Source organism: Brachyistius frenatus, unplaced genomic scaffold, assembly GCF_029030835.1.
Source record: "Brachyistius frenatus isolate BFR_SWC_R1_liver_20210118 unplaced genomic scaffold, ASM2903083v1 Contig_178, whole genome shotgun sequence".
Lineage (NCBI taxonomy): Eukaryota > Metazoa > Chordata > Actinopteri > Embiotocidae > Brachyistius > Brachyistius frenatus.
The window spans coordinates 365463-392428 of record NW_027210777.1 but is presented as its reverse complement, the minus strand read 5'-3'; the positions used below and the strand labels follow the sequence as shown (position 1 = coordinate 392428).

At 44.7% G+C, this 26966-nt stretch overlaps 2 protein-coding genes across 10 annotated transcripts in view; both read left to right on the top strand.

The window, feature by feature from the left end:
- The window catches only part of actn1 (actinin, alpha 1), a 32404-nt gene extending 16628 nt beyond the window's left edge, over positions 1-15776 (top strand). For 2 of the 8 annotated variants that reach the window (XM_069717660.1, XM_069717666.1), the window contains exons 4-22: positions 2462-2548; positions 3219-3306; positions 3410-3488; positions 5430-5511; positions 7186-7271; positions 8024-8116; positions 8950-9180; positions 9711-9858; positions 9966-10116; positions 10760-10868; positions 11102-11242; positions 11415-11597; positions 11896-12030; positions 12497-12676; positions 13081-13227; positions 14172-14252; positions 14564-14629; positions 14918-15076; positions 15249-15776. In XM_069717660.1, the coding sequence (XP_069573761.1) occupies positions 2462-2548; positions 3219-3306; positions 3410-3488; positions 5430-5511; positions 7186-7271; positions 8024-8116; positions 8950-9180; positions 9711-9858; positions 9966-10116; positions 10760-10868; positions 11102-11242; positions 11415-11597; positions 11896-12030; positions 12497-12676; positions 13081-13227; positions 14172-14252; positions 14564-14629; positions 14918-15076; positions 15249-15407 (2405 nt within the window). In that variant the 3' untranslated portion in view covers positions 15408-15776. Of the gene's footprint in view, positions 1-2461; positions 2549-3218; positions 3307-3409; positions 3489-5429; positions 5512-6052; positions 6139-7185; positions 7272-8023; positions 8117-8949; positions 9181-9710; positions 9859-9965; positions 10117-10759; positions 10869-11101; positions 11243-11414; positions 11598-11895; positions 12031-12496; positions 12677-13080; positions 13228-14171; positions 14287-14563; positions 14630-14917; positions 15077-15248 lie in introns of those variants that run through there. The other 6 variants (XM_069717661.1, XM_069717662.1, XM_069717665.1 and 3 more) reach the window with 6 other exon arrangements.
- Positions 15777-17297: 1521 nt separating this feature from the next.
- cox16 (cytochrome c oxidase assembly factor COX16) lies at positions 17298-19242 on the top strand. Of its 2 annotated transcripts, XM_069717692.1 has the most exons (4): positions 17298-17459; positions 18055-18132; positions 18439-18507; positions 18745-19242. In XM_069717692.1, exons 1-4 carry the CDS (start codon positions 17400-17402, stop codon positions 18844-18846), a joined length of 309 nt encoding a protein of 102 aa, XP_069573793.1. In that variant the 5' UTR covers positions 17298-17399; the 3' UTR covers positions 18847-19242. The 2 variants fall into 2 exon arrangements, with proteins under 2 accessions (XP_069573793.1, XP_069573792.1); XM_069717691.1 differs by lacking the exon at positions 17298-17459 and having other exon boundaries at positions 17470-18132.
- The last annotated feature ends 7724 nt before the right edge of the window (positions 19243-26966 follow it).

The following is a 26966-nucleotide window of genomic DNA, read 5'->3' as shown; positions in this document are numbered from 1 at the left end:
GACTGTGCGGTCACAGTCATCAAGCCGGTGCTTGACTGGTTATGTCTAACACGACACATCTTAAAAAGAAATCAAAATCTTAAAACTATGAGTCCATCGATATATTTTTTCATCAGATATCTTGGTTACAAACAGACTGAGCTAGCTAAGCAGTTTAGTGTTTCTATGTGCTGTATTTATTCAGTTTGAGAAACAATCTCTAGAAAGCAATAAAACGGAATAGAAATCCTCTCTTTTGCTAAGGTCGATGCTAAGGGTCAGACTACTTCCTGGAGTGGTAAACATTACATACATTACATTCGCTCCTACTGACATGACTGATTGTTTTCCCGTTGGTAGTCATACCAACAGATGTGTTGCCATGGAAATGGCGATCACACTAGTTTTTTTATTTTGAAAGTGAATTGCCCCACAATACGAATACATTTTGATGAGATATTTTATTCAGATATTTTATTATTGGCACGGCAGTGACACGGTCTGTAAGCATCACTGTCGTGTCAATAATCATGTTAAACCACATCCTTGAGTGTAATATTGCTTAATTATCTACTGACAGCTACAGACATCTACCGACATCTGACTGACAGACAGCTGAGCTGCTGCGCTCTGACTCTGATTGGATTAAAGGGAGAAACAAAAGATTACCGAAGGCCGGCAAACAAGGCGACCTGAGGACAGGAGTCTCATTATCAACAACACACTCTGATGATTAGCATCCCTGTAGTGCCAATAATCACATTAAACCACACCCTCCAGTGTAATATTGCTTAATTATATACAGACATCTACTGATATCTACTGACATCTCCAGACATCTACATCAACTGACATCTGCAGACATCTGCAGACATCTACTGAAATCTGCTGACATCTACAGACATCGAACAGACTGATTGGCTCTCATTGACTCTGATTGGATTAAAGGGAGAAACAAAAGATTACCGACCACCGGCAAACAAGGCGACCTGAGGGCAGGAGTCTCATTATCAACCACACACACAGACACACTCTGATGATTAGGTCATCATGTTTCATTCATGAATACGTTGCTCCTCACGGCTTTGAAATATAACAGAACATGTTTAAATGAGTTGAACTGATTCATCTCCATAATGTGTCGTACAATGTGGATGAAACACTAGAAGGCTTTTAATTTGAAACAGATCCAGGAAGTTGCTTTTCCATTAGAGACTGTGAACAGGCTGTATTATCTGATTCCCTGTGTAACGTAGTTTGTTAATGAATAATGGTGCCTATAAAGAGTTCTGGTACACTGAAGAGTAAAGCGAAGACGTGCTGGCGCTGTGACCTGCTGAGTTCTGTCCCACTTTGTGTCAAAAGCTGGACTTGACGAGCAGCTCTGTCATTAGCCTCAGCTGTGCTTTGAGCTAAAGCTTAAGCATGCTAAGGTGCTCACAGGGACAATGCTAATATGCGTACGTTTAGCAGATATGATTTATCTTAGTTTAGCATGTTAGCATGGGGGCACAGTGGTGCAGTGGTTAGCATGGTCGCCGCACAGCAAAAAGGTTCCGGGTTCGAATCTGGGCCTGGCCTTTTCCACGCGGAGTTTGCATGTTCTCCCTGTGCCTGCGTGGGCCCTCTCCGGGTGCCCCGGCTTCCTCCCACCATCCAAAAACATGCACCTCAGGTTAATTGGTGGTTCTAGAAATTGCCCTTAGGTGTGAATAAGAGTGTAAATGATCTTTGTTTCCGTCTGTCTCTATGTGGCCCTGTGATAGACTGGCAACCTGTCCAGGGTGTACCCTGCCTTTGCCCTAAGTGAGGTGGGATAGACTCCAGCCCCCCGTGACCCTGTTCAGGATAAAGCGGGTATAGATAATGGATAGCATGTTAGCATGCTAACATTTGCGAATTATCATTAAACGTAAAGATCAGACTACACAATATATCTGAGAGTTCCTGCGTAGTTGGGGAGGAGGGTCGAGAACCTGTCAATCACAGCTACAGAGGCTATATGTTTGGTGGACTGTCGCCCTATTGGTCGACGTCCAGGAACACGTGGTAGGGTACGTCAGAGCAGGCGGTTAAAACAAAAAAACTCTTGACACGTTAAACTTCTGGTCGGGATGTCATGTCGTTCATCGTTCCTGACCTTCATATTCAGACTTACTGGAATAAATCAGTGAATATCTGTTTGAATTCATGAAGTGTGATCCTGATATTAAGTCCTGTGAAATTAAATGTTGTAGATATAAAAAGGTTTCAAACCAGAGGACTTCTGCAGTATTAATCTGAATGTTGGAGCACGTTTCATGGTGATCCATTTCATAGTCAAAAAAGACAAATGTCCAGCTGTTGAGGAAGATTCAGGGAAGGTGAATGTCTGCAGGAAGTTTACATCAGTACATGAAAGGTGAGACCACGTCACCTGACACACTGATGATGTCATCTCCTGAAAGAAACCTGATGATGTTGATCTTGATTCTCTCCTCAGAGATCGTCGATGGCAATGCCAAGATGACACTGGGAATGATCTGGACCATCATCCTCCGCTTCGCCATCCAGGACATCTCTGTGGAAGGTAGTGTGTGCGTGTGTGTGTGTGGCTGGCTCTCTGTGTCTCTCTGTGTGTGTGTGTGTGTGTGTGTGTGTGTGTGTGTGTGTGTGTGTGTGTGTGTGTGTGTGTGTGTGTGTGTGTGTGTGTGTGTGTGTGTGTGTGTGTGTGTGTGTGTGTGTGTGTAGGTGACCCGTGTGCGACCCGGTCCGGTTCCACGGTGAACGTTCTTAATGCACTTACAGTAAAATCCAATTTAAATGTCAGCCGTGATCAGCTGTGATTTGTGGTGGCTCTGATAGTCCACCTCCACCTGACAGGTAGTCCACCTCCACCTGACAGCTAGTCCTCCTCCACCTGACAGTTAGTCCACCTCTACCCGACAATTAGTCAACCTGACAGTTAGTCCACCTCCACCTGATAGTTATTCAACCTCACAGTTAGTCCACCTCCACCTGACAGGTAGTCCTCCTCCATCTGACAGTTAGTCCACCTCCACCCGACAGTTAGTCAACCTGACAGTTAGTCCATCTCCACCTGATAGTTATTCAACCTGACAGTTAGTCCACCTCCACCCGACAGTTAGTCAACCTGACAGTTAGTCCACCTCCACCTGATAGTTATTCAATCTGACAGTTAGTCCACCTCCACCTGACAGTTAGTCCACCTCCACCTGATCTGTCCTCTCCACCTACAGAGACATCCGCTAAAGAAGGTCTTCTGCTGTGGTGCCAGAGGAAGACTGCCCCCTACAAGAACGTCAACATCCAGAACTTCCACATCAGGTGAGGCTGGGGTCCTTTAAAGATTGAAGTCTGATTCTTTTTATTTCCATCTTCTCGCCACGTTCCACCTCCTGAACCAGAAGGTCTCTCCTCTTTCTCACAGCTGGAAGGATGGCTTGGGTTTCTGTGCTCTCATTCATCGACACCGTCCGGAGCTCATCGACTACGGAAAACTCCGCAAGGTGAGTTACTTTATTAATCCCCGAGGGGAATTTTTTTTTCGCTACAGCAGCATACAGAAGCAATAATAGAAAAGCAATAAAATAGCAGTAAAAAATATTAAATATAAAATGCACAGTATATACAGTACAGTATATATCTATATATATTATATATAATATATATAATATAATATATATATATATATATATATATATATATATATATATATATATATATATAATATATTATACAAACAACCAAGAAACACAGTCAACAGTGTTATTGTTATGTGATGGATTTTGCCAGAGGTGAGTTATTGTACAGTCTTATTGCAGTGGGTAGTAATGATCTCCTGTATCTGTCCTTGTGACAGCGGAGCTGGAGAAATCTTTTGGAGAAAGTGCTCCGCTGTCCCTGCAGAAGGTGGTGGAGAGGATGGTCAGGATTATCCAATATGGATAATAGTTTGTTCAGCGTCCTCTCCACCACCTTTTCCAGGCTGTCCAGTTTGTAGCCGATGATGGAGCCGGCCTTCTTAACCAGTTTGTTAAGTCTGTTGGTGTCACCGGCTCCAATGCTGCTCCCCCAGCAGACCACAGCGAAGTACAATGCACTGGCCACAACAGACTGGTAGAACATCTCCAACATCTTGCTGCACACATTGAAGTATCGAAGTTTCCTCAAGAAAAAGAGTCGACTCATCACCTTCTTGTAGACAGCGTTGATGTTGGTCTTCCAGTTCAGTCTGTTGTCGATGGACACACCGAGGTACTTGTACTCCTCAACCATGTCCACCTCCTCTCCCAGAACTCTCAGCGGTTGTGGAGCCGTCGTCTTCCTCCTGAAGTCGACCACCATCTCTCTGGTCTTGGCCACGTTCAGGAGCAGGTGATTTCTTCCCGCCCACTCCACAAAGTCCTCCACTACTGCCCTGTACTCATCCTCCCGTCCATCCCTCATACACCCTACCACTGCAGAGTCATCAGAGAACTTCTGCAGATGGCAGGACTCTGAGTTGTACTGGAGGTCAGTTGTGTATAAGGTGAACAGGAAGGGGGACAGAAGAGTTCCCTGAGGAGCTCCAATACCACTGACCACCGTATCAGACAGCACACTGCCCAGACGGACAAACTGTGGTCTGCCTGTCAGGTATTCAGTGATCCAGGAGACGTGTCCAGCCCCACCACCTGCAGCTTCTCGCTCAGCAGCAGTGGTTGGATGGTGTTGAATGCACTGGAGAAATCAAACAAAGTGATTCTCACAGAGTCACCGGTTCCATCCAGGTGAGACTGAGCTCGTTGCAGCAGGTAGATGATGGCATCGTCCACTCCCACATGAGGGCGGTACGCAAATTGCAGCGGGTCCAGTGAAGATTTCACCAGCGGCCTGAGGTGTGCCAAGACCAGCCTCTCCAGCACCTTCATCACAAGATGTGAGTTGTGTTGGTCCACGTGGAACCAAACACACACAGATGGGAGTCACTTTATTTTAAATCAAATCAGTGCATGAGGAGACGAAGATCAAACCTTCTGATTAAATAAAGTGTTCTTCTTAAGTGGATGTTTCCTTCTGATGGATGAAATCCTCAGACTTTAAACCTTCTGTCACTGATTGTACCTGTTTCTTGTATGAGTAGCAGAGTCGTGTGTTTGGTTACAAACAGTTAATGAGAAATATAAGTTAAGAAACTATCTGTAGACTTCTTCACAAACAGGAGTTTTAATTCTAAACATCATAAGTCCTCTCAGCTCCTTCGTCTGGTTTCCAGCTGTTTGAGAAATAATTTCACATTTTGGGAACGCACTGATTTCTTTTTTTGCAGTTCGTTAGCTTAGCATAAACACTGGAAACGGGGGGAGACAGCTAGCCTCGCTGTGTCTAAAGCAGTTATAACTCTTCCTTCAGAACCATTTATTCCTCAGAAGCTGTAGAACTTGACGGTCTGCTGGTTCTGTTGACAGGACGACCCGATGACCAACCTGAACACCGCCTTCGATGTAGCCGAGAAGTACCTGGACATCCCCAAGATGTTGGACGCAGAAGGTGAGCAGAGTCCAACAGTGAGGTGATGATGAGGAGGGAAACCTTCCTCCTGTTTACAGACCACAATATTCTCAGTCAGTCTGCACCACCCTGCAGCTCTGCAGGTGAAAGTCTGCACCCCCCTGCAGCTTGAAAGCTACACCCAGCGGTTAACCAGATGTGCAGAGGTGGAGTGATCATCAAACTCCTTTTACACATTACTCACCTGCAACTGAAGTAATCTCACATGTTCACATCTGCAGCACTCGGGTGCTACATTTCACCATCTACATTCCACCACCCACATTCCACCACCCATATTCCACCACCCACATTACACCACCTACATTACACAACCTACATTACACTACCTACATTACACCACCCACATTACTAGTCTACTAGTACACATTAGCGCTTCATAAATATTATTTATGTGATGAGCTCAATTTTTTTTTCCATTGAACTGTTTTCTGTTTAAAAACTTCCACCCTCCACTTCCACCCTCCTCCACCTCCAAACTCCACCCTCCACCATCCATCCGACCTCTTCTCTCCCACAGACATTGTGGGCACCGCCCGTCCGGATGAGAAAGCCATCATGACCTACGTCTCTAGCTTCTACCACGCCTTCTCAGGCGCCCAGAAGGTATCCTGGATGCAGCGTCTCCTTCCTCTTCCTCTTCCTCCTTGTCCTTCCTCTTCCTCCTCCTCCTCCTCCTCCTCTCCCATGGTTTTACCTCCATGTGTTTCTCCTAACAGCCTCCTCTCTCTGCAGTGCACAGCGGCGCCCCCTGCAGGGGTCACTCTCCTTTTCTTTCCGCATGGTTCACATCACCAAATGCATGATGGGAAACTCTGTTCAGACAGGTGACGATAACAAGTGTGTCTCCAGTTCAGTGTAGTGCTGAGTGGGAGGAACACCAGCTTCATCTGATGATAATGATGACGATGATAAAGATGACTGAGTGTAGTCACAGGTGGAGGTGGAGCAGTATAAACAGACTGCTATGTTCAGCTGAGGGTCGCTTCCTCCTCTGTGTCGCTCCTCCCCCTGTGTGTGGCTCCTCCTCCGTGTCGTGGTAAGGAGGAGCAGGGTCATTTGACAGGCCAGCAGATGTAGTTTTACCACAGCTGTGTTCATAAGCGGAGAGCGGCAAGCTCTGCCTCCTTGGGACGAGTCTGACTAAGGGACGACCTACGGTGGCTTCTTTATGTCAACGAGTTTCATGTCAGAATGCAAAATTAGAAAGTTTACGAGGCTGTTGGCAAGTAGAAAATTCATATCAGAGAAACACTTTTTATATAGTTTATACTATATATATGCAAGTATATATCTATATAACTATATATCTATATACCTCTACCTGCTCTCACCTCCTGCCTGAAGATGAATCTGATCTCAGACTGAAGACGGACTGTAGGTAGACTGGAGATGACTTGTGATTGCGCCCCCTGCAGTCCTTTTGTCTCTGCAAACTTATACTCTTGTGCATGTCTCTCTCCTGATCTCTCTTCTGTCCTCTCCCCTGATCTATCTCCTGTCCTCTCTCTTGTCCTCTCTCTTGACTGCTCTCTTATCGTCTCTCCTGTCATCTCTCTTGTCCTCCCTCCTGCCCTCTCCCTTGTTCTCTCTCCTGTCCTCTTTCTTGTCCTCTCCTGTCCTCTGGCCTGTCCTATCCTGTCCTCTGTTCAGACATCATTAGCACCTTGAGGCCCGATGAGAAGGCCATCATGACGTATGTGTCGTGTTACTACCACGCGTTCTCAGGCAAACAGAAGGTGAGAAATAAAAAGATGAATCTTCTCAGGTAAACTGTCAGCAGCTGGTGGAGACCAAAACAGAGCCAAAAGAGAAAAGAATGCTCATGAGCTGTATTTTCTGGATGGGAAATGGGAAGTGAAGTCACTGCTTGTTTCTGCAGCCACAGAGAAGTCAAATAGGAAGTTATTTCATCTTTAAGTGCTTGAATCAAATATTATATGAAGGCTAGTTTAAATATTTATATATCAGACTTCATGAATTCAAGTCGACTCTGACACATCACATAGTGTGATGTCACTGAAGAACGGTGATGTGTGAACATGAACAATGATCGGTCCGGGTCTGAGCAGGATTATTTAGGGTTAGGATTAGAATTATTTAGGGTTAGGATTAGCTATGGTTAGGATTCGGATTAGTTAGAGTTCGGATTAGTTTGAACCAGCTTCAAGTCTGTTCATGTAACGTAACTGTAATTTAGGTACACTGACACCTGACCAAAGGTACACTGGTCACAGGTACACTGACCACAGGTAGCTCTTAGATTATTGATGTCAGGACAACACAGAGTTCAGACATCACTCCAGAAAACATCCCTTAATCATCAGTGAGAGCCTATAACAGTAATAATTATAGTAATGATAATAATTTTAACAACGATAACTTCATGGAGCTTTGGACCTGATCTCTCTGCACTGATGAGCGTAGGAACACGGAGGCTGTGACCGTGCTGCGAGTCTGACTATGTTTCTCCCTCAACCTCATCTGGCAGGCAGAGACAGCGGCCAACAGGATCTGTAAGGTGCTGGCAGTGAACCAGGAGAACGAGCAGCTGATGGAGGACTATGAGAAGCTGGCCAGTGATGTGAGCACCCCCCCACACCTTTTCCTACCATTGCCCTGCACCTCCTCTGCCCCCCTCCCCCTTTAAGCCCTTCCCACTGCTCCCCCTCCCCTGGGGTGTTTGTGCTCAGTGTGGGTAAAACAGTTACCATTAGCTCAGGTTTATTTGAACTTTCCGACAGATCCGGGCTGCTTCCCTCATGTTTCATATATTATTGTAAACAGGACTGAGATGAAAAGGTGCGTTCAGGAAGCTGTTGTAGGCTCAGACATCTGACTTTACTATCAGAACGGTCTTTTACAGATTTTTGGGTTAAATCTGTAAAAACTCTGAAATAGCATTAATTTTTTGTAAATATCATTAAATATCTTTATATACCTTTAATTGTCATTAAATATCTTTAAGTATCTTTAAATATCATTAAATATCTTTAAATATTATTAAATAGCTTTAGGAATCTTTAAATATCACACAGTCAGCTGATGTTAGAAAGTTTGTGGTGCGTTAATGAAAGAACGGCTGGTTGTACATGGGATAGAACTTTAAAAAAAACCCTGATGAAACGAACAAGAATGTTTTTAGATTTCTGTCTGTGTAAAAAGTAAACTAACCGATGATCTCAAACTGTTCTTCTCTCAAACATGAATCACATCCACTGCTCCTCATTCTGCATGGCCGTCCTACCATCCTCCCTCCTCATCTCCACCTCCCTGTTCTCCTCCCGTCCTCCCTCTTATTCTCTTTTTAACACACACACACACACACACACACACACACACACACACACACACACACACACACACACACACACACACACACACACACACACACACACACACACACACACACCGCAGCTGCTGGAGTGGATCCGTCGCACCATCCCCTGGCTGGAGAACCGGCTGCCGGAGAACACCATGCAGGCCATGCAGCAGAAACTGGAGGACTTTAGAGATTACCGTCGGCTCCACAAGCCGCCCAAAGTCCAGGAGAAGTGTCAGCTGGAGATCAACTTCAACACACTGCAGACCAAACTGAGGCTCAGCAACCGGCCTGCCTTTATGCCCTCCGAGGGGAAGATGGTGTCGGTAGGTCACGGCCGTTCGTCAGAACCCTTCCAGAACAGTTTAGACTTCTGTGTCGGCCGTGATGATCGTTTACATCTGTACAGAGGAAACGACGAAGAGCTGACGAAGCGATTTCTTTACTTTCTTCTGCACCAAATATTAAATCCATGAATCATACCAGAAGTGGAGCACATGCAGAACGGTTCTTTGAAACTACAGCTCTTATCTGAGCGTCAGTGAGCTCAGCAGACATCATACTGCAGACAGTGCTGTTAAATACAACCAGCTGGTTTCACTCTGATTTTAGTATTCTGAATCTTTTGGTGAAAATCCAATAAAATCTGATAAAGTCCCAAACACTCAGAACAATGACTAACAAAAGATCTGATGCATGAAGAGAAAAATAAAATCCAATCAGATGTTCAGTGAAAAAGATTCCGATGTTTGAGTCCTACTGGAGAACAGTCACATCATGTAAAGTAAAACATGAGATGATAAAGCCCCGGAGCTTCAACTCGGACTCTATCGGTCTGGTTCTCTTCCTCCTGCAGGACATCAACAATGCATGGGGGAATCTGGAGGGAGCGGAGAAGGGCTACGAAGAGTGGCTCCTCAACGAGATTCGCCGGCTGGAGAGACTCGACCACCTGGCAGAGAAGTTCCGGCAGAAAGCAGCTATTCATGAAGCCTGGACTGACGGTACCGACCCGACAAACTACTGTTGAACTACCATCCAACATGAGCTCAGTAAACTGGAAACTCCAGCCCGTTTAAAATATGTCTCATTTATGTGGCGCCCCATGTAGGTAAGGAGGACATGCTGCAGCAGCGGGACTACGAGACGGCCTCTCTGTCAGAGATCAAAGCCCTGCTGAAGAAACATGAGGCCTTCGAGAGCGACCTGGCTGCTCACCAGGACCGCGTGGAGCAGATCGCTGCCATCGCACAGGAGTTAAAGTACAAGACCGATAAAACAATCTTTTTCTGTAGATCAGTGCGAGAATTTCAGGTGCACGTGGTCACAACGTGTGGAAGTCAGGTACTGATGTTGATTCAGAGACGAAACCTGGAGAACTTCTGATGAAGGTTATTGATCCTCACGCTCCATGTTCGTCACACTGATGGTTACCGTTCACCAGGAAGTTTTTGATTGGTTCAAATCCAGGAGGAAAGACTGAGCATGCAATACACCCATCAGTCCACTAGAGGGCACGGTGTCAGTGTCACGATTTACATCGTTAAAGTGTGACTAGCTTCTGAAAACCAGGTGGTCAGATTAGTTTATAAGTTAAAACCCGGTGGTCAGGTTAGTTTATAAAGATAAAACCAAGCCGTCAGGTGAGTTTATAAAGTTAAAACCAGGCCGTCAGGTTAGTTTATATTGTGAAAAACAGGTGATCAGGTTAGTTTATAAAGATAAAACCAGGCCGTCAGGTTAGTTTATAAAGTTGAAACCAGGTGGTCAGGTTAGTTTATAAAGTCAAAACCAGGTGGTCAGGTTAGTTTATAAAGTCAAAACTAGGTGGTCAAGTTAGTTTATAAAGTTAAATATATGATGAGGATGATAACTTGATAATAACATGAATGTTTGTGTTCTCAGTGAGCTGGACTACTACGACTCTCCCAGTGTGAACGCTCGCTGCCAGCAGATCTGTGACCAGTGGGATGCACTGGGAGCTCTGACCCAGAAACGCAGCGAGGCTCTGCAGGTGAACACAAACTGAACTGTCGGTCACTTTGTTTTTAAATGGTTTTTAAATGGTTTCCCTCTCAAATTTACAGAGATCTTCCTCTCAGGCTTTGATTAGATCTAAATCTTTATTTGTAGAAATAGAACTCAGCGTGCAACTCTCTGTGGAGGATCAGGAAGAAATCGAAGTGTCTTTGAGTCTGAGTCGATCAAATTCTGTGAATTCATGTTTTTTTTTTGTAATACAAACAGAGAACCGAGAAGCTGCTGGAAACCATCGACCAGCTGTACCTGGAGTTCGCCAAAAGAGCGGCTCCATTCAACAACTGGATGGAGGGCGCTATGGAGGACCTGCAGGACACCTTCATCGTCCACACCATCGAGGAGATCCAGGTGAGTGTGGAGGTGGGAACAGAGACTCGGTCACCTGCAGGATTCATCCATCCATCCAGACAGACAGACAGAGACAGAAAGACATACATACAGACAGACCGACATACAGACATACAGGAAATACATTCCTCATGTGAACCCTGCTTGGTGTTGTGTGTTCATTGTGTCTCAGGGACTGAGCACGGCCCACGAGCAGTTCAAGGCCACGCTGCCAGAGGCAGACAAAGAGCGGCAGGCCATCCTGGGAATCCACAACGAAATCGCCAAAATTGTGCAAACGTACCACGTGAACATGGCAGGCAGCAACCCGTACATCTCCATCAACCCGCAGGAGGTCAACGCCAAATGGGAAAAGGTAACAGGTGTTCATTTGGCTCTCCAGGTGTTCTGTTGGTTCTCCATCCTTCACCCAGCTGATCCTGAAGTTAATCACCTGGATACTAGTGCCACCTGACAAACACACCAACACTCCTGAGTCAGACTGTAAACATGTGATTGGACATGTAATAATTCCGAATTATTTTAAACCAGACAGAAAGACTATAAAGATGTTGGATCTTCCCGTGTTTTTATTATTTAATAAATGAAGAATAAAAAGCTGAATTAAAGTTATAATATTCACCGTGTTTCCGCCTCTCTGCTGCCCCCTGCAGGTCAGGCAACTGGTGCCTCAGCGAGACCAGGCTCTGATCGAAGAGCACGCCCGGCAGCAGAACAACGAGCGGCTGCGCAGACAGTTCGCCAACCAGGCCAACGTCATCGGGCCCTGGATCCAGAACAAGATGGAGGTCAGTGTGACCAGCAGGGTGGCGCTGCAACGCCTCAGTCCAGTCCTGAAATAAGAAGCAGTAACACTGTGATGGTTCCTCTCATTAATCCATTAACATTAATAATAAGATCTGTTGTTCCTGAGCAACAACAATAATAATAATAATAATAATATGTGTTGTTCCTGAGCAACAATAATAATAATAAGACGTGTTGTTCCTGAGCAACAATAATAATAATAACACGTGTTGTTCCTGAGTAACAATAATAATAATAATAATAATAATAATAATAATGAGGCTTGAACTGAGCATAGTAATCAGAGCTGCCTGACGGTGTGTACATTGTGTTGAAATGTGTCATATGATATAATCTGTCTGAGGAGCTGACAGGTTTCTGATCATGTCTGGATCATCTCATCTCGTCCTCCTCTCTCCACTCTGACTCGTTATTCTCATTAAACCCTGCGTATGTGTGTCTGAACAGGAAATCGGCCGTATCTCTATCGAGATGCACGGCACGCTGGAGGATCAGCTGACGCACCTCCGCCAGTACGAGAAGAGCATCATCAACTACAAGCCAAAGATCGACCAGCTGGAGGGCGACCACCAGCTCATCCAGGAGGCCCTCATCTTCGACAATAAGCACACCAACTACACCATGGAGGTAACCATGGCAACCAGTTAGGGCTCCATCGTTCACCTCACTGTAACAATGGGAGGAGCTGCAGTTCAGGTTCAGGTGACTGTAGGTGGAACTGCAGCTAGAGGTTCAGGTGACTGTAGGTGGAAGTTCAGGTGACTGTAGGTGGAGGAGGAAGTTCAGGTGGAAGTTCAAGTGACTGCAGGTGGAGGTTCAGGTGATTGTAGGTGGAGGTTTAGGTGGGTAGGTTTAGGTGGAGGTTCAGGTGACTGTAAGTAGAGGTTCAGGTGACTGTAGGTGAGCAGTAGCCTTCACCCTGGTCCTCCACATAGGATCAAAGTAACCATCTAACCATCCTGAATCCCTCTGGAGACTCTTTCTGTCTGTCCCGTTCTCAAACGTCCTCACTTGTCCTCTCTTGTCCGCAGCACATCCGTGTGGGCTGGGAGCAGCTCCTCACCACCATCGCCCGAACCATCAATGAAATCGAGAACCAGATCCTGACGAGAGACGCCAAGGGGATCACCCAGGAACAGCTGAACGAGTTCCGGGCCTCCTTCAACCATTTCGACCGGGTCAGTACTCTGTAGACCGGGTCAGTACTCGTTAGACAGGGTCAGTACCCTGTAGACCGGGTCAGTACTCTGTAAACCAGGTCATTACTCTACAGACTGGGTCAGTACTCTGTAGACCGGGTCATCACTGTGTAAACCAGGTCTGTACTCTACAGACTGGGTCAGTAATCTATAGACAGGGTCAGTACTCTGTAAACCAGGTCTGTACTCTGTAGACAGGGTCAGTACTCTACAAACCGGACATATAAGAAATATTCTTGCTGCCGTTCACACTAAACATATTTTAATCTGCTGACCAACAGTGATAACAACCGTCGATTAACGGATAATAAAACTAGTCTCGGTTTATTTAGGTTATAAAAATGAAGGTGATTTTATGAATGAACTTTTCACTCTGACGCTTGCTGAACAAAAAGGTAAAGAGACACGTACTGTGTATTGTGTGTTGTTGAGCACACGTGTCCTCCACCATGTGAATAACCTCCACTGTAGTCTGCCTGCACACGCACATTAACCTCTGAATGCCCTGCCCACTACTGCTGCCACCATGTGGTCACTGCTGGAACCTAATCAACATGCTCTCTGTTCTCTCTCTGTTCTATGTTCTCTATGTTCTATGTTCTCTATATGTTCTCCATGGGTTCTCTTCTCTGTTCTGTTCTCTGTGTTCTCTGTTCTCTCTTCTCCGTGTGTTCTCTATGTTCTGTGTGTTCTCTATGTTCTGTGTGTTCTCTATGTTCCGTGTGTTCTCTATGTTCTGTGTGTTCTCAATGTTATGTGTGTCCTCTGCATGTCCTCTGTTCACCTCCTCTCTGCACCCCTCCCCTCCCCATGCATGGTGCACTCCTGTCGTCCCCCCCCCCCCTCCCCACACCCACACACCCACTTATGATGCTGCATGGCCTGTGGCCCCGCCTCCTCACCTGGCTCCGCCCCCACCTCAGGACCACTCTGGTACTCTGGGCGCCGAGGAGTTCAAGGCCTGCCTGATCAGTCTGGGCTTCGATATCGCCAACGATGCACAGGTACTGACTGGAGGCTCCACCCCCTCACTCACAGGTTAACTCTGTTGTTTTTGTTTTGTCCTCCTCCTTTTCTTTCTGCTCCTTCCTCCTCGATTACTCCTCACTACATGTGGACTCCTCCTTAACTCTGCTCTCTGTTCCTCCTGCTCATCATCTCCTCCTCTTCATCATCTTCATCATCTCCTCCTCCTCATTCTCTTCCTCCTGCTCCTCCCCCACCTCATCATCGCCTCCTCTTCATCATCTCCTCCTCTTCCTCCTCTTCATCTTTTTCATCCTCCTTCGCCTTTTCCTCCTCTTCCTCCTTGTAGAAGAGAACAGGAATCATGGATGCTGAGGACTTCAAAACCTGCCTTATCTCCATGGGTTACAACCTGGTAAAGTGTCTTCATCCACTGTGTGTGTGTGCGTGTGCGCGCACGTGTGTGACTGACAGCATTGATAAAATAAACATGTTACATCCTCCACAATAAGTGATCGTGTTGTACATCTGATGTTGGATTTATTTATTCATTTAAGTGATTAATATTGAAGAATTTCTAAAAAAATATCTTGCATGTTTGCGTGCGAGGTGTCCGTCCTTTGCTGGGTTGTTTTGTTGTGTTGCCGTGGGGATAGTCACCATGGCGACAGGGCCTCACACATCCTCTCTCTGTTGCCACCAGGGTGAGAACGAGTTCTCCCGCATCATGAGCATCGTGGACCCCAACAGGATGGGCATGGTCACCTTCCAGGCCTTCCTTGACTTCATGTCCCGCGAGACGGCCGACACAGACACCGCCGACCAGGTCATGACGTCCTTCAAGGTTCTGGCCGGGGACAAGGTGGGTACCAGCACACAGGAGGGACACTCGTCCCCCAGAGTTCAGTCAAGCACACAGAAACATCATGATGATGTCATGATAAAGTACCGATGTCATGCTGATGTACTGATGTCATCGATGTCACGACGATGTTAGGACGATGTCACATCAAACATTGTGTTCTTCTCTCCAGAACTACATCCTGGCAGACGAGCTGCGGCGGGAGCTTCCTCCGGACCAGGCCGAATACTGCATCGCCCGTATGGCGCCGTACTCGGGCCCCGATGGCGTCCCCGGAGCCCTCGACTACATGTCGTTCTCCACTGCTTTGTACGGAGAGAGCGACCTCTGAACTCTTGTCAGTCGTCGTGACTCGGGACCACCAGCCGAGCCACTCTGATCCGCTCCCGCCCCGCCCATCCCCTCCCCTCCTGTTCCCCTGCGCTCCTTTTTTGTACGTCTCTGGCCTTATCTTTTTGTCCTGTGTCCTCAGCTTGTCCTCCCGTCTGTCCTCACCGCGTCCTCACACTCTGCCACGCAGCAGCTCTCCAGGTTTACAAAGAGGGAGACAAAATGTTTGTTTTTATTTTCTTGTTGTCCTTGTTTTTCTTCATAAAATGAATAAAGTTAACATATTTTATTATACTGAACAAAAAAAGGTATTTTTCTTCACTTGGTTGAAAATAAGAGACAAAACTTGTAATAAAGGAAAATTGCTATACTTCCTGTTCTAACTGTCTGTTTGGGTCGGATCATCTCTATGCATATGGAGAATATAATGATATATAAATATATCATTATATCCAAAGGAAAGGCGCCGCCAACCCCCCCCCCTGCCTTCATGATCACCTGCACCAAGAAGAAATTCATCCATTATTTCACTGCAGTGTTTTAAACAGCTTGCAGTTCATTATTAAATATCTGTATGTAGCCTTATGCACCTGAAGTTCTACCTGTAGCAATCAGTTCTGATCAGCACACTGCTGCTGAGGGTCCAATTGAGCAGAACGATGAAGTGTGAACTCCTTCTCAGCCAAAGGCTGAATTCCTTCGTGCAGCATCTATCATACCTGCAGGAAACACAGGGGATTCCAAAGAGAGATCCGAACAAAGGCCCGAAGCATCGTCTCAGTGTGTTCAGCATGTAGCAGCACACGCTAACAGCAGCTTCTCCATGTTGACATCACTCTGAGGAACAAGCAGGAGCCCAGAACCACAGGACCTCAGAGGTCCCAGGGTTCTGAAAGACATCTCAGTCTGTAGACAAGCAGCAGGATTTAGATGCGAGTTATGGAGTTCCACGCTGCCCTTGGCTGGTCTTGGATCAGCTGGATGTGTCGGACCTGTGAACAGCCCATTGCAGGAAGTCCAAGTCCTCTTTCAAAATAAAGTGTCTGATCTGTTTTAAGCTTTAGTTGATTGATATAAGTAAAGATATTTAGGTTTCTACTGTTGAGGTTTGAGACTGAACTTCAGGTTGGTCCTTCTGTAACTCTGCAGCATCTAGCTGATCAGATGAGAGTCGACTGAACTGCAGTCATTTGGTGACACACTTGTTTGCGTTTTATCTGTATATGTGATATTAAACTGGAAGTTTTGAAGGGTTTCAGATAACAGAAGCATGCAAGAAGTTCAGTCTGGGAATCCCAACACTTCTTTGACTTTGTGTTTTCTGCATGTTTCTGTTATTCAGCTTCAAATAAGATGTTAGATCAGATTAGATATAATTGTACATTAATGCTGGCATCTCACCTCTGATTATTTTCTCTATTTGATAATTGATTAAGTGGTTTATACATAAAGAAATGCATCTGCTGCACCCCTCCAGGGTTGGGGCCCAGGTGCCGCTGCCCTAATTAGCACGTGGGTAGGCCTCACCCTAAAACACAAGGAAACAGATGCCAGTCAATTATGCACGAAATATGGCAAGAAAACATTTTCTATGTCGTGTCATATGGGCAGAAATCGATTAAACATGTTTGGAGTGAAACCTGGAGTTGAATGTAGACCTTTACATACAGTCTATGATTTTAGACAGAAAAACTTCAGTTCAAGAAATATCAGCAGTAGAAATCAGCAAACAATACTTTGACACAAAAACTTCTACCGACGATGAATTGAAGTTATGTTTATTTATGTTCATTTAAAAACACTGCCCTGTCATATTTTCTTTTACTCGACATTTAAAATGGCATTTTACACAGGACGGAAACGTTAATCGCGTCCTCACGATTTGTCCGGACAATTTAACCCGTCGGACCGATACAGGAAGCGCTCCGCAGCCGTGACCCGTCTGCTAGCTGCTAGCCTCCGTAAAATGGACTCTTAGCTGAAGAACAGAGTCATGTTCCGTTTAAAGACGCTGCAGAGAAACAAAACAGTCAAATACGGAATCCCAATGCTTGCAAGTAACTTTTCATTTTACGTTTCTCAGCATTTACGGGAACGAAAGCTAACGCTAACAAGTTAGCACTTTTTATGAATACATAACACTTCTTGTCAGACCTTAAAGCAAGTTATTATGACAGTTTATTCGTGATATTAGAATTAAATATGATATTCAGCGGCTCATTCTGATGGCAGTTATTTCTGTCTGGTCCATGTTCATTAGAATTATATTTAAAATCCCTCTGTAGTTGATCGAAATTATGATTCTAACACTTGAAACCTTCTGACCTTGTGTTTTCTTAATGGCGTCACATCACTGCTCCAAACCAATTCAAACAGCTCAGATTGAAATATGGAAAAATAACATCATACCTTCCTGTTTACAGTCAGATTCTCAGTGTGATCATGTTTTATTGTTATGAAGCTGACATTAATTCGCTGAGCTTTTGGTTTCACATAAAGCTCGTTTCGGAGGATGTTTTGCTGTTTTGCTGCACTGAATGAAATAATTCTACATGGATGTGTATTCTCCGGTAATTGGTTGTCGTCCTTCAACCAGAACCTCGTTCAGCTCCAACAGGTTGAAACTCAGCACGCGTCCTTTATTTCAGCTGCTGGTCGTCGGCGGTTCCTTCGGTCTGCGGGAGTTCACTCAAATCCGATACGATGCCCAGAAGAACAGGAAGAAGGTTTGTAGTAAAACGTCTTTGATTCTATTCTGAATCTCTTGTAATACACGTAGCTGAAGGATGAATTTAAATTACCATATCGACCTGCTAAACGGGCACCTAAAGGGTTAAAGCAGCGGTCTCTTGGAAGCACAGCCAGCCTGTGAATACGCCTCCCAGTGGGGAGAAGTGTCACTGCACCTTTTTCTCCAGGTGGACCGTGTTCGTGTAGAGATGTTGGACCTCCGGCAGGTTTTTTGAAGAAAAAAACCCCAGATTAAACCTAAAGTCAGTCCTTAAAAATGTATTTTTTTTCCCATTTCTCAGATGGATCCTTCACTGGAGGCCCGAGTGAACGTCCAGAGGCAGGAGGTCATCCTGGAGGAGGAGTACCAGGTGAGGGGGGCGGAGTCTCCCTTAGGGGATGAGGGGGAGGAAGCTCCACCTTTCCTCTCCTGTGATGTCCAGATATTCTAAACTTTCCACATCTGACTGTTTCAGAGTTCATCAAGTTCAATCATGCTTCTCTGATGGCGTGCTCACGTTCACACGGACACACCTGCAGAGTTTAAAAACCTCACGCCTTTTTTGAACCTCCAACCCTGAAATTGAATTTCCTGTTTGTCTCTGCAGAAGATGAAGGAGCTGAATCTGGACGAGTGGAAGAACATTCGAGGTCCTCGGCCCTGGGAGGACTCCAGAGACTACCAGGAGACGCAGCGCAGAAAGGATTGAGGACAGGTGTGTGATGGAGACCCCCCCCCCACTTGAGGACTGAGGACAGGTGTGTGACGGAGACGCACCCCCTGAGGACAGGTGTGTGATGGAGACCCCCCCGCCCCGCCCGTGAGGACTGAGGACAAGTGTGTGTGATGGAGACACACCCCCTGAGGACAGGTGTGTGACGGAGATCCCCCACCCCCTGAGGACTGAGGACAGGTGTGTATCCAGGTGTCCCAGCTGTCTCTCATTCAGTGAATCTTCTACTTAAAGATGTGGATTCTTATAATTGAACTCAGTTGTATAGAACCATGTGATCAGGATGTTGTCATAAAACCCTCCAGCAGGGGGCAGACTGTAAATATCATATCAGTGTGACTGAATTTCTCAATAAATCCTTCCTGTTCGGAGTGTTTGTGTCTGATCGTGTTCATTTGGAAATAGAACACAACAAAAAAAACATTCCGGTTCTCCTCGGGTCTGTCATTTGTTTCTCTGACAGTCAGCGCCGCCTTTATTGGGTTTAAAATGGAGATTGTTTTATTTTTCCTCCTTCCTCTCATGTTCCTCCTTCTTTTGTCCTACTCTTCCTCCTCCCTCTCCTCTTCCTCCTCTTTCTCTGTATTTCATGTATTCATCTCTTCATCCCGTATTACTTAATGTATTCATCTTTACATCTGGTATTTATTCATCTCTACAGCCTGGTATTATTTCATGTATTCATCTCTACATCCTGGTATTATTTCATGTATTTATCTCCATGCTGCTGAACCCTCTGTGACCTCTGTGGTTGTTCAAGCCTCACAGCCTCTCAGCTCTTCCATGGCGCCCACTTCAGTGAATCATGCAAGAGGAAATCTTTATGAAACACAACTGAAGGAGGTAATCTAACATTTACCACAACGGTTCGTGAGTGGAGGAATAATGAAGATCCGAAAACTGAAATCATGGTGATGCTTTAAACTCTCAAACACCAAGTCGTCATTTCAGGAGTCCAGAAACCAAGATGTTCCAGACAGAAACACAGATGTAGAAAAGTCAAGACACATAGATGTTGGAGTCCAGAAAGAAATACAGATGTAATAATGATAATAATAATAAAAAACTTTATTTGTATAGCAACTTTCACACAAGAAATGCAGCTCAAAGTGCTTCACAGCAAGAGAATTACATGGTGTGTCACATAAAAACAGATATAAAGGAACATTTAAAAATATAGAAAAGAAATTAAATCAAACATAAAAAGCATAAGAAACATAAATTGCATAAAAATGAATACAAGTAGACTTGATTTGGGTCGTTCTCTATGATTCAATTTATGATATGAAGTAGCGGATAAAGCAGTTGTAGCAGTTGTACGTCTTGTGCACTTTTCTAGAACTTTACGTCATACAGTCTATAATATTACCCAGTAACACACTCGAGATTAAATCTCCTTTTGTGCTGTGGTCTTTGTAAATTCTTTAAGGTAGACTCATCAGTGTACCTCCAGGTATTCTACTAAACCTCGGTTAAAAACTCATACAGGTCCAACCAGTTCGTACATACTAAAGTTCCTTTTTCACATACATACTGTATCAGTCTTTTTAAGTTTTATCCAAATATATAGTCAAAATATAAAATTAGCAATATGCATTTCAAAGGCATGGTAGTTCAAGTGCATGGCAGGTGCAAGAGAGCTTCAGGAGTAGCTAGCTAAAGGCTAGTGATATGTTTTGAGCTTTCTTTTAAAAAATATTAACTGAGCTAGCTTCCCTGATATCTAACAGGTATTTTTTTCCACAGATTTGAATTGGGTCAATCCCCAATTTTCTTTCCTTTTTGCTGGGAACCTCCAATAGACCAGCAGCAGATGATCTCAATGTTCTTGAAGGCTCATAGTTCACCAGAGAGTTTTTTTTTTATTTTTTATTTTATACACTTTATTAATCCCCGAGGGGAAATTTCTTCGCTACAGCAGGGGGGCTCTCAGGGGGGAGATGCTGCAGCAGGCTGCCACTAGCGCGGCGCCAGGTAACCTGACCTGAGGTGCATGTTTTTGGATGATGGGAGGAAGCCGGAGAACCCGGAGAGAACCCACGCAAGCACAGGGAGAACATGCAAACTCCGCACAGAAAGGCCCAGGACCGGATTCAAACCCAGAACCTTTTTTGCTGTGAGGTGACAGTGCTAACCACTGCACCACCGTGCCGCCCTAGAGATGTAACTTGGTTCGAGCCCATTAAGATCTTTGTATGTGAGGAGGAGGACCTTAAAGTCAATCCTGTGTCTTACAGGCAGCCAGTGCAGAACAGCCAGAACTGGACTGATGTGTTGTCTTCTCTTGGTTCTGGTTAATACTTGAGCTGCAGAGTTTTGGATGAGCTAAGGTCTCTCTTGTTTTCTTTGGTAGGCCAGTAAAAAGTGGATTACAGTAGTCTAGTCGGCTAGAAATGAAGGCAAGAATCAACTTTTCCGCATCTGTCTGATTTATAAACGGCCGCATGCGATGTTTGTAAGTTGGAAAAAATAAGTTTTCATCACCTTGTTATTGTGGGCCTTGAAACTTAGATCTGAGTCTAAAATTACACCCAGACTAGTTACCGCTGATCTTATCCACGGAGTTAGTTGCCCCAGATCTTTTTCTACAATTTCTCTTTTTGTTTTGGGGCCAACTAGGAGGATTTCTGCTTTATCCTCGTTTAATTTTATTATTACCCATCCATTTATTTATTGCTAAAAAACATTCAGCGATGGAGCGCCTAGCTGCATCATCATTTGGCTCTTTGGCGATGTACAGTTGCATAACTATGAAAACAAACGTGCTCTCTGATGATGTTCCCCAGTGGCAACATGCAAAGTGAGAACAGTAAAGGACCAAGGCAGCTCCCCTGTGGAACTCCACAGCAGCTTTCATGTTTCTCTGACTCTTGATTTCCAATGCTGACAAAACTTCCTTTCTCTGATGTATGTTTTGAACCAGTTTAAGACACTGTCGGACAGACCAACCAACTTCTCAAGACGATTGATCAGGATATCATAGTCAATAGTCTCAAAGCCTGCACTCAGGTCTAATAGGATCAGAACTGAGATCTTATTTTCATCAGAGTTTAGTCAGAGGTCACTGATTATTTTAGTCAGTGCTGTTTCAGTGCCGTGCTGTGCTGTAAAGCCTGACTGAAACTCCTCCAGGATGTTGTTTTCTTTAAGAAAGGAGTTTATTTGCACTGAAACTGTCTTTTCATTTATCTTACTAATAAATGGAAGGTTGGATATTTTGACTGTAGCTGCTCAATGCATTGACATCGATGTTGGGTTTCTTTAGTAATGGTTTTACAACAGCTGTTTTGAAGGCATCTGGGAAAATGCCTGTTTGAAGGGATGTTTTTAATCTCGAGGACATGACTTGAAATGCTGTTACCTGCTTAAAAAACACTGTTGGTATTGGGTCAATACAGGAAGTGGAGGAGTTACACCCAGTGACAGTCTTACAAAGCTCAGTTAATATGATGGAGGTGAATTTTTCCATGGTTGCATCTATGTTACAAGATTTTTAGAGTTCATCTGTGTTAACATAAGCAGCAACACTGGCTCTGATTGAAGTGGCAGTTTAGGAGTCTAGAACACAGATGTAGGATAGTCCAGAAATAAAGATGTAGGGGAGTCCAGAAATACAGATGTAGGATTGCAGACAGAAACACAGATGTAAGAGAGACAAGAAACAGATGTAGGAGTCAAGAAACACAGATGTAGGACAGTCCAGAATGAAATACAGATGTAAGAGAGCCCAGAAAGAAACACAGATGTAGGAGTCCAGAAATACAGATGTAGGAGAGTCCAGACAGAAACACAGATACAGGAGTCCAGAAATACAGATGTAGGAGTCCAGAAACACAGATGTTGGAGTCAAGAAACACAGATTTAGAAAGGTAAAGTCCAGAAACACATTGTTATGGTAGATCAGGAAACAGACCCAGGAAATCCTCCGGAGCAGGAAGGCAGACTCCCGTGGGAAGGGTGGCAGGTCAGCAACTGAAGACGAGTCAGACAGACAATAATCAGCATTGAGTTCAGGTAACGAAGACTTATTTTCATCGAGCAAGGTGGCCTGAGTCATAGTACCGCGTAGCAGACTGAACGATCTGACAAGATGGTGTGGAGAGCCAGGGTTGACATACTGCAATGGGTGATTAGGTGAATGACGATCAGCTGCACCAGTCATCCAGGGGAATGAGCCAGGAAAAAGCCTGCAGAAGGTGACACTCTAGCCAAGCCCACAGAGACACAGACAGACAGGACAACAACCAAATAAGGACAAACAGGAGGACAAAGGACAACGACCAGGGAAAGGAGGGGGAACACAGAAAGGGAAAAACACAAGGATCCCGACACACATACAGTGGTGTGAAAAAGTGTTTGCCCCCTTCCTGATTTCCAATTTTTTTGCATGTCTGTCACACTTAAATGTTTCAGATCATCAAACAAATTTAAATATTAGTCAAAGATAACACAGGTAAACACAAAATGCAGTTTTTAAATGAAGGTTTTTATTATTAAGGGAGAAAAAAAAAATCCAAACCCACATGGCCCTGTGTGAAAAAGTGTTTGCCCCCTAAACCTAATAACTGGTTGGGCCACCCTTAGCAGCAACAACTGCAATCAAGCGTTTGCAATAACTTGCAATGAGTCTTTTACAGCGCTGTGGAGGAATTTTGGCCCACTCATCTTTGCAGAGTTGTTGTAATTCAGCCACATTGGAGGGCCCTTACACTTTAACCTCCTCATGGCTGCAGGGAAACAATTTCAAAACATGACATTAATCTGTGGAAGCTCACGCTGAAAATTAAAGGCCAATACAGGAGTGCCATACAGTGCAGTACCACTGAGGACCAATAGGGGCGGTCACCATAGATTCCCATTGAAAAGCATCCAGTTCTCTACTGAAATACAAAGCCAGTAAATGTTTCCGGTCATCACAGTGTCATTCGATAAACTCCTTTCTTCTGATCAGAGTTCTGGTCCTTCTGGAAATATGCCATCATTCATTACATATTAGGACTCTAATGTGTCTAATATGTTTGGGGGTGGGGCTGGTTAATTGACAGGCCTGGAGTGCAGTCAGGTTTCCAGTCCCTTTTAAAATATTCTGTTAGATAATGAAACCAAATGGTGGTCAGTGAGAGCTGCAACACTGACTGTCTGACATGTCCCTGAATGTAACACACGGAGGGGGTGGGGGGTTAGTATGAAGGCGGGTGATGACCCCCCCCCTCCGTCTATAAATAGACACTGCTCGGCAGCTGAGGGGAGTCCACGCAGAACAAATGCACCCCCTGGCTGTTTCTCTTCGTTCTCCATATAATGAGACAGACGGAGCACACATCGCCGCCGTCACTTCCACTCTCCCCACGACCGAGGCAGGGATGCACGTTACCATGGAGACGTGGCTGTTGGGCGGAGGGGGTTCGGTCGGTGACCTCTCCGGCTGGATCTCTGTTTCACCCTGTCTGCATTTTACTCTTCCTCTATTCTTCCTCCTCCTCATTCAGCACCAAGAGGAAAAGGAAGGAGAGGAGGAGTCCATGTCCCACTCTTATCTCTGTGTCTTTGTGTCTCTGATGTCATGGACTCAGTGGCTGTCCCTCCCTCACCCAGCGTCCTCTGCACATTTATTCCACACCAGTGAGCCTCTGAATGCTCCTCAGCAGCTGCAGAGGAGGATCTATTCAATTTATTTATATAGCGTCAAATCACAACACAGGTTATTTCATGGCACTTAACACATTAAAGTCCTTACAGCAATACTTTACAATATTATACAGAGAAACCCAACAATTCAACAATTCCCACATAAGCTAGGAGGGAAAAAACTCCTCTTTAAGGGAGAAAAACCTCCAACAGAGGGAAGGAAAAACTCCCTCTTAACAGGAAGAAATCTCCGACAGAACCAGGCTCAGGGGTGGGCGGCCATCTGCCTCGACTGGTTGGGGTGAGAGGAGAGCAGAAAGAGAAAAGGACAGCATAGAGATACAAGACAAGAACTGTTGGTGGAGACGACAAGTGCAGGGCAGAGACATGCAGCTCCATGACGGGACATCTGCAAAAGAAAGAAGAGAAACTACGCGAGCGAGGGAACTGAATGGAGACAGCAGACAATAAGCAAAAACTATGGGAGAGAAAAAGATGGCGAGGTATGAGTCAGTTAAAGAGTAGGAGGAAAGAAAAGAAGCTCAGCATGTAACAAGGTCCCCCAGCAGCCTCGGTCTATAACAGCATAACTAAGGGTCAGAGCCAGCCCTAACTATAGGCTTTATCAAAAAGGAACGTTTTGAGTCTAATCTTAAAGCTAGAGAGGGTTTCTGCCCCTCGAACACAAACTGGGAGCTGGTTCCACAGGAGAGGAGCCTGAAAACTGAAGGCTCTGCCTCCCATTCTACTTCTGTAAACTCTAGGAACCACAAGTAGACCAGCGTTCTGAGAGAGAAGTGCTCTGCTCGGATTATATGGTTCTATAAGATCTCTGAGATATGATGGAGCCTGGTCATGTAGGGCTTTGTAAGTCATCAAGAGACTTTTAAATTATATTCTTGATTTCACAGGAAGCCAGTGAAGAGACGCTAAAACTGGAGAAATATGATCTCTCTTGCTAAATCCCGTCAGTACTCTTGCTGCAGCATTTTGGATCAGCTGCAAGGTTTTTAATGAGTAATTTGGACATCCTAACAACAAGGAATTACAATAATCTAGCCTAGAAGTAACAAATGCATGAATGAGTTTTTCCTGCATCACGCTGAGGAAGGATTTTAATTATTTTTATTGATATTACGTAGATGAAAGAAGGCAGTTCTGGAGATTTGCTTTATATGGTATCGAAAAGACAAATCCTCATCAAAGATGACTCCAAGGTTCCTCACAGTTTTGCTGGAGGTCAAGACGTCATCTAGAGTAACTAAGTGATTACAGAAAGAGTTTCTGAGGTGTTTAGAACCAAGTACAATAACTTCTGTTTTGTCTGAATTTAGAAGCAAGAAGTTTTTGGTCAACCAGGCCTTTATGTCTTTTAGACAGGCTTCAAGTTTTACTAACTGATTAGTTTCATCTGGTTTTATAGAAATATATGGCTGAGTGTCATCTGCATAAAAATGGAAGTTGATGCAATGCTTCCTGATGACATCTCCTAATGGAAGCATGTACAAAGTAAAAAGTATCAGGCCCAAAACTGAGCCTTGTGCAACTCCATAACTAACTCTTGTTTGTCTGGAAGACTCATTGTTGACATGGACAAACTGGAATCTATCTGATAAGTAGGATTTGAACCAGTCTAATGCAGTTCCTTTAATCCTCGTAACGTCTTCTAATCTCTGTAATAAGATCATATGCTCAATCGTATCAAAAGCAGCACTGAGGTCCAGAAGAACAAGTACAGAGACGAGTCCATTATCTGAGGCTAACAAAAGGTCGTTAGTAACTTTCACCAGAGCTGTTTCTGTGCTATGATGAACTCTAAGGCCTGACTGAAAATCTTCAAACAGATCATTCCTTTGTAAATGGTCAAAAAGTTGATTTGCAACAACTTTTTCAAGGATTTTAGAAATAAACGTCAGGTTGGAAATTGGTCTGTAGTTTCCTAAAACAGCTGGATCTAGAGTAGGGTTTTTAAGTAAAGGTTTAATTACAGCCACTTTAAAAGCCTGCGGTACATAGCCGGTTACAATAGATAGGTTGATCTGATCTAATATCTAGTATTGATTAAAGGGAAGACTTCCTTAAAAAGTTTAGTTTGGATGAGATCTAACAGACAGCTAGAGCAGGGGTGGCCAACCAGTCAGAGACTAAGAGCCACATTTTTTACTGTGTTACCCCAAAGAGCCACATCATACACATAGGCACACATGAACATCACCCCATCCCTTCCTCACACACACACACACACACACACACACACACACACACACACACACACACACACACACACACACACACACACACACACACACACACACACACACACACACACACACACACACACACACACACACACACACACACACACACACACACACAGCCAGATTTATTGTAAATGTCACACACCAACATGATAATGACAGAAATTGACTCCTACAGTACTAAGACCACAGGCCAGTCATTTTCAACAA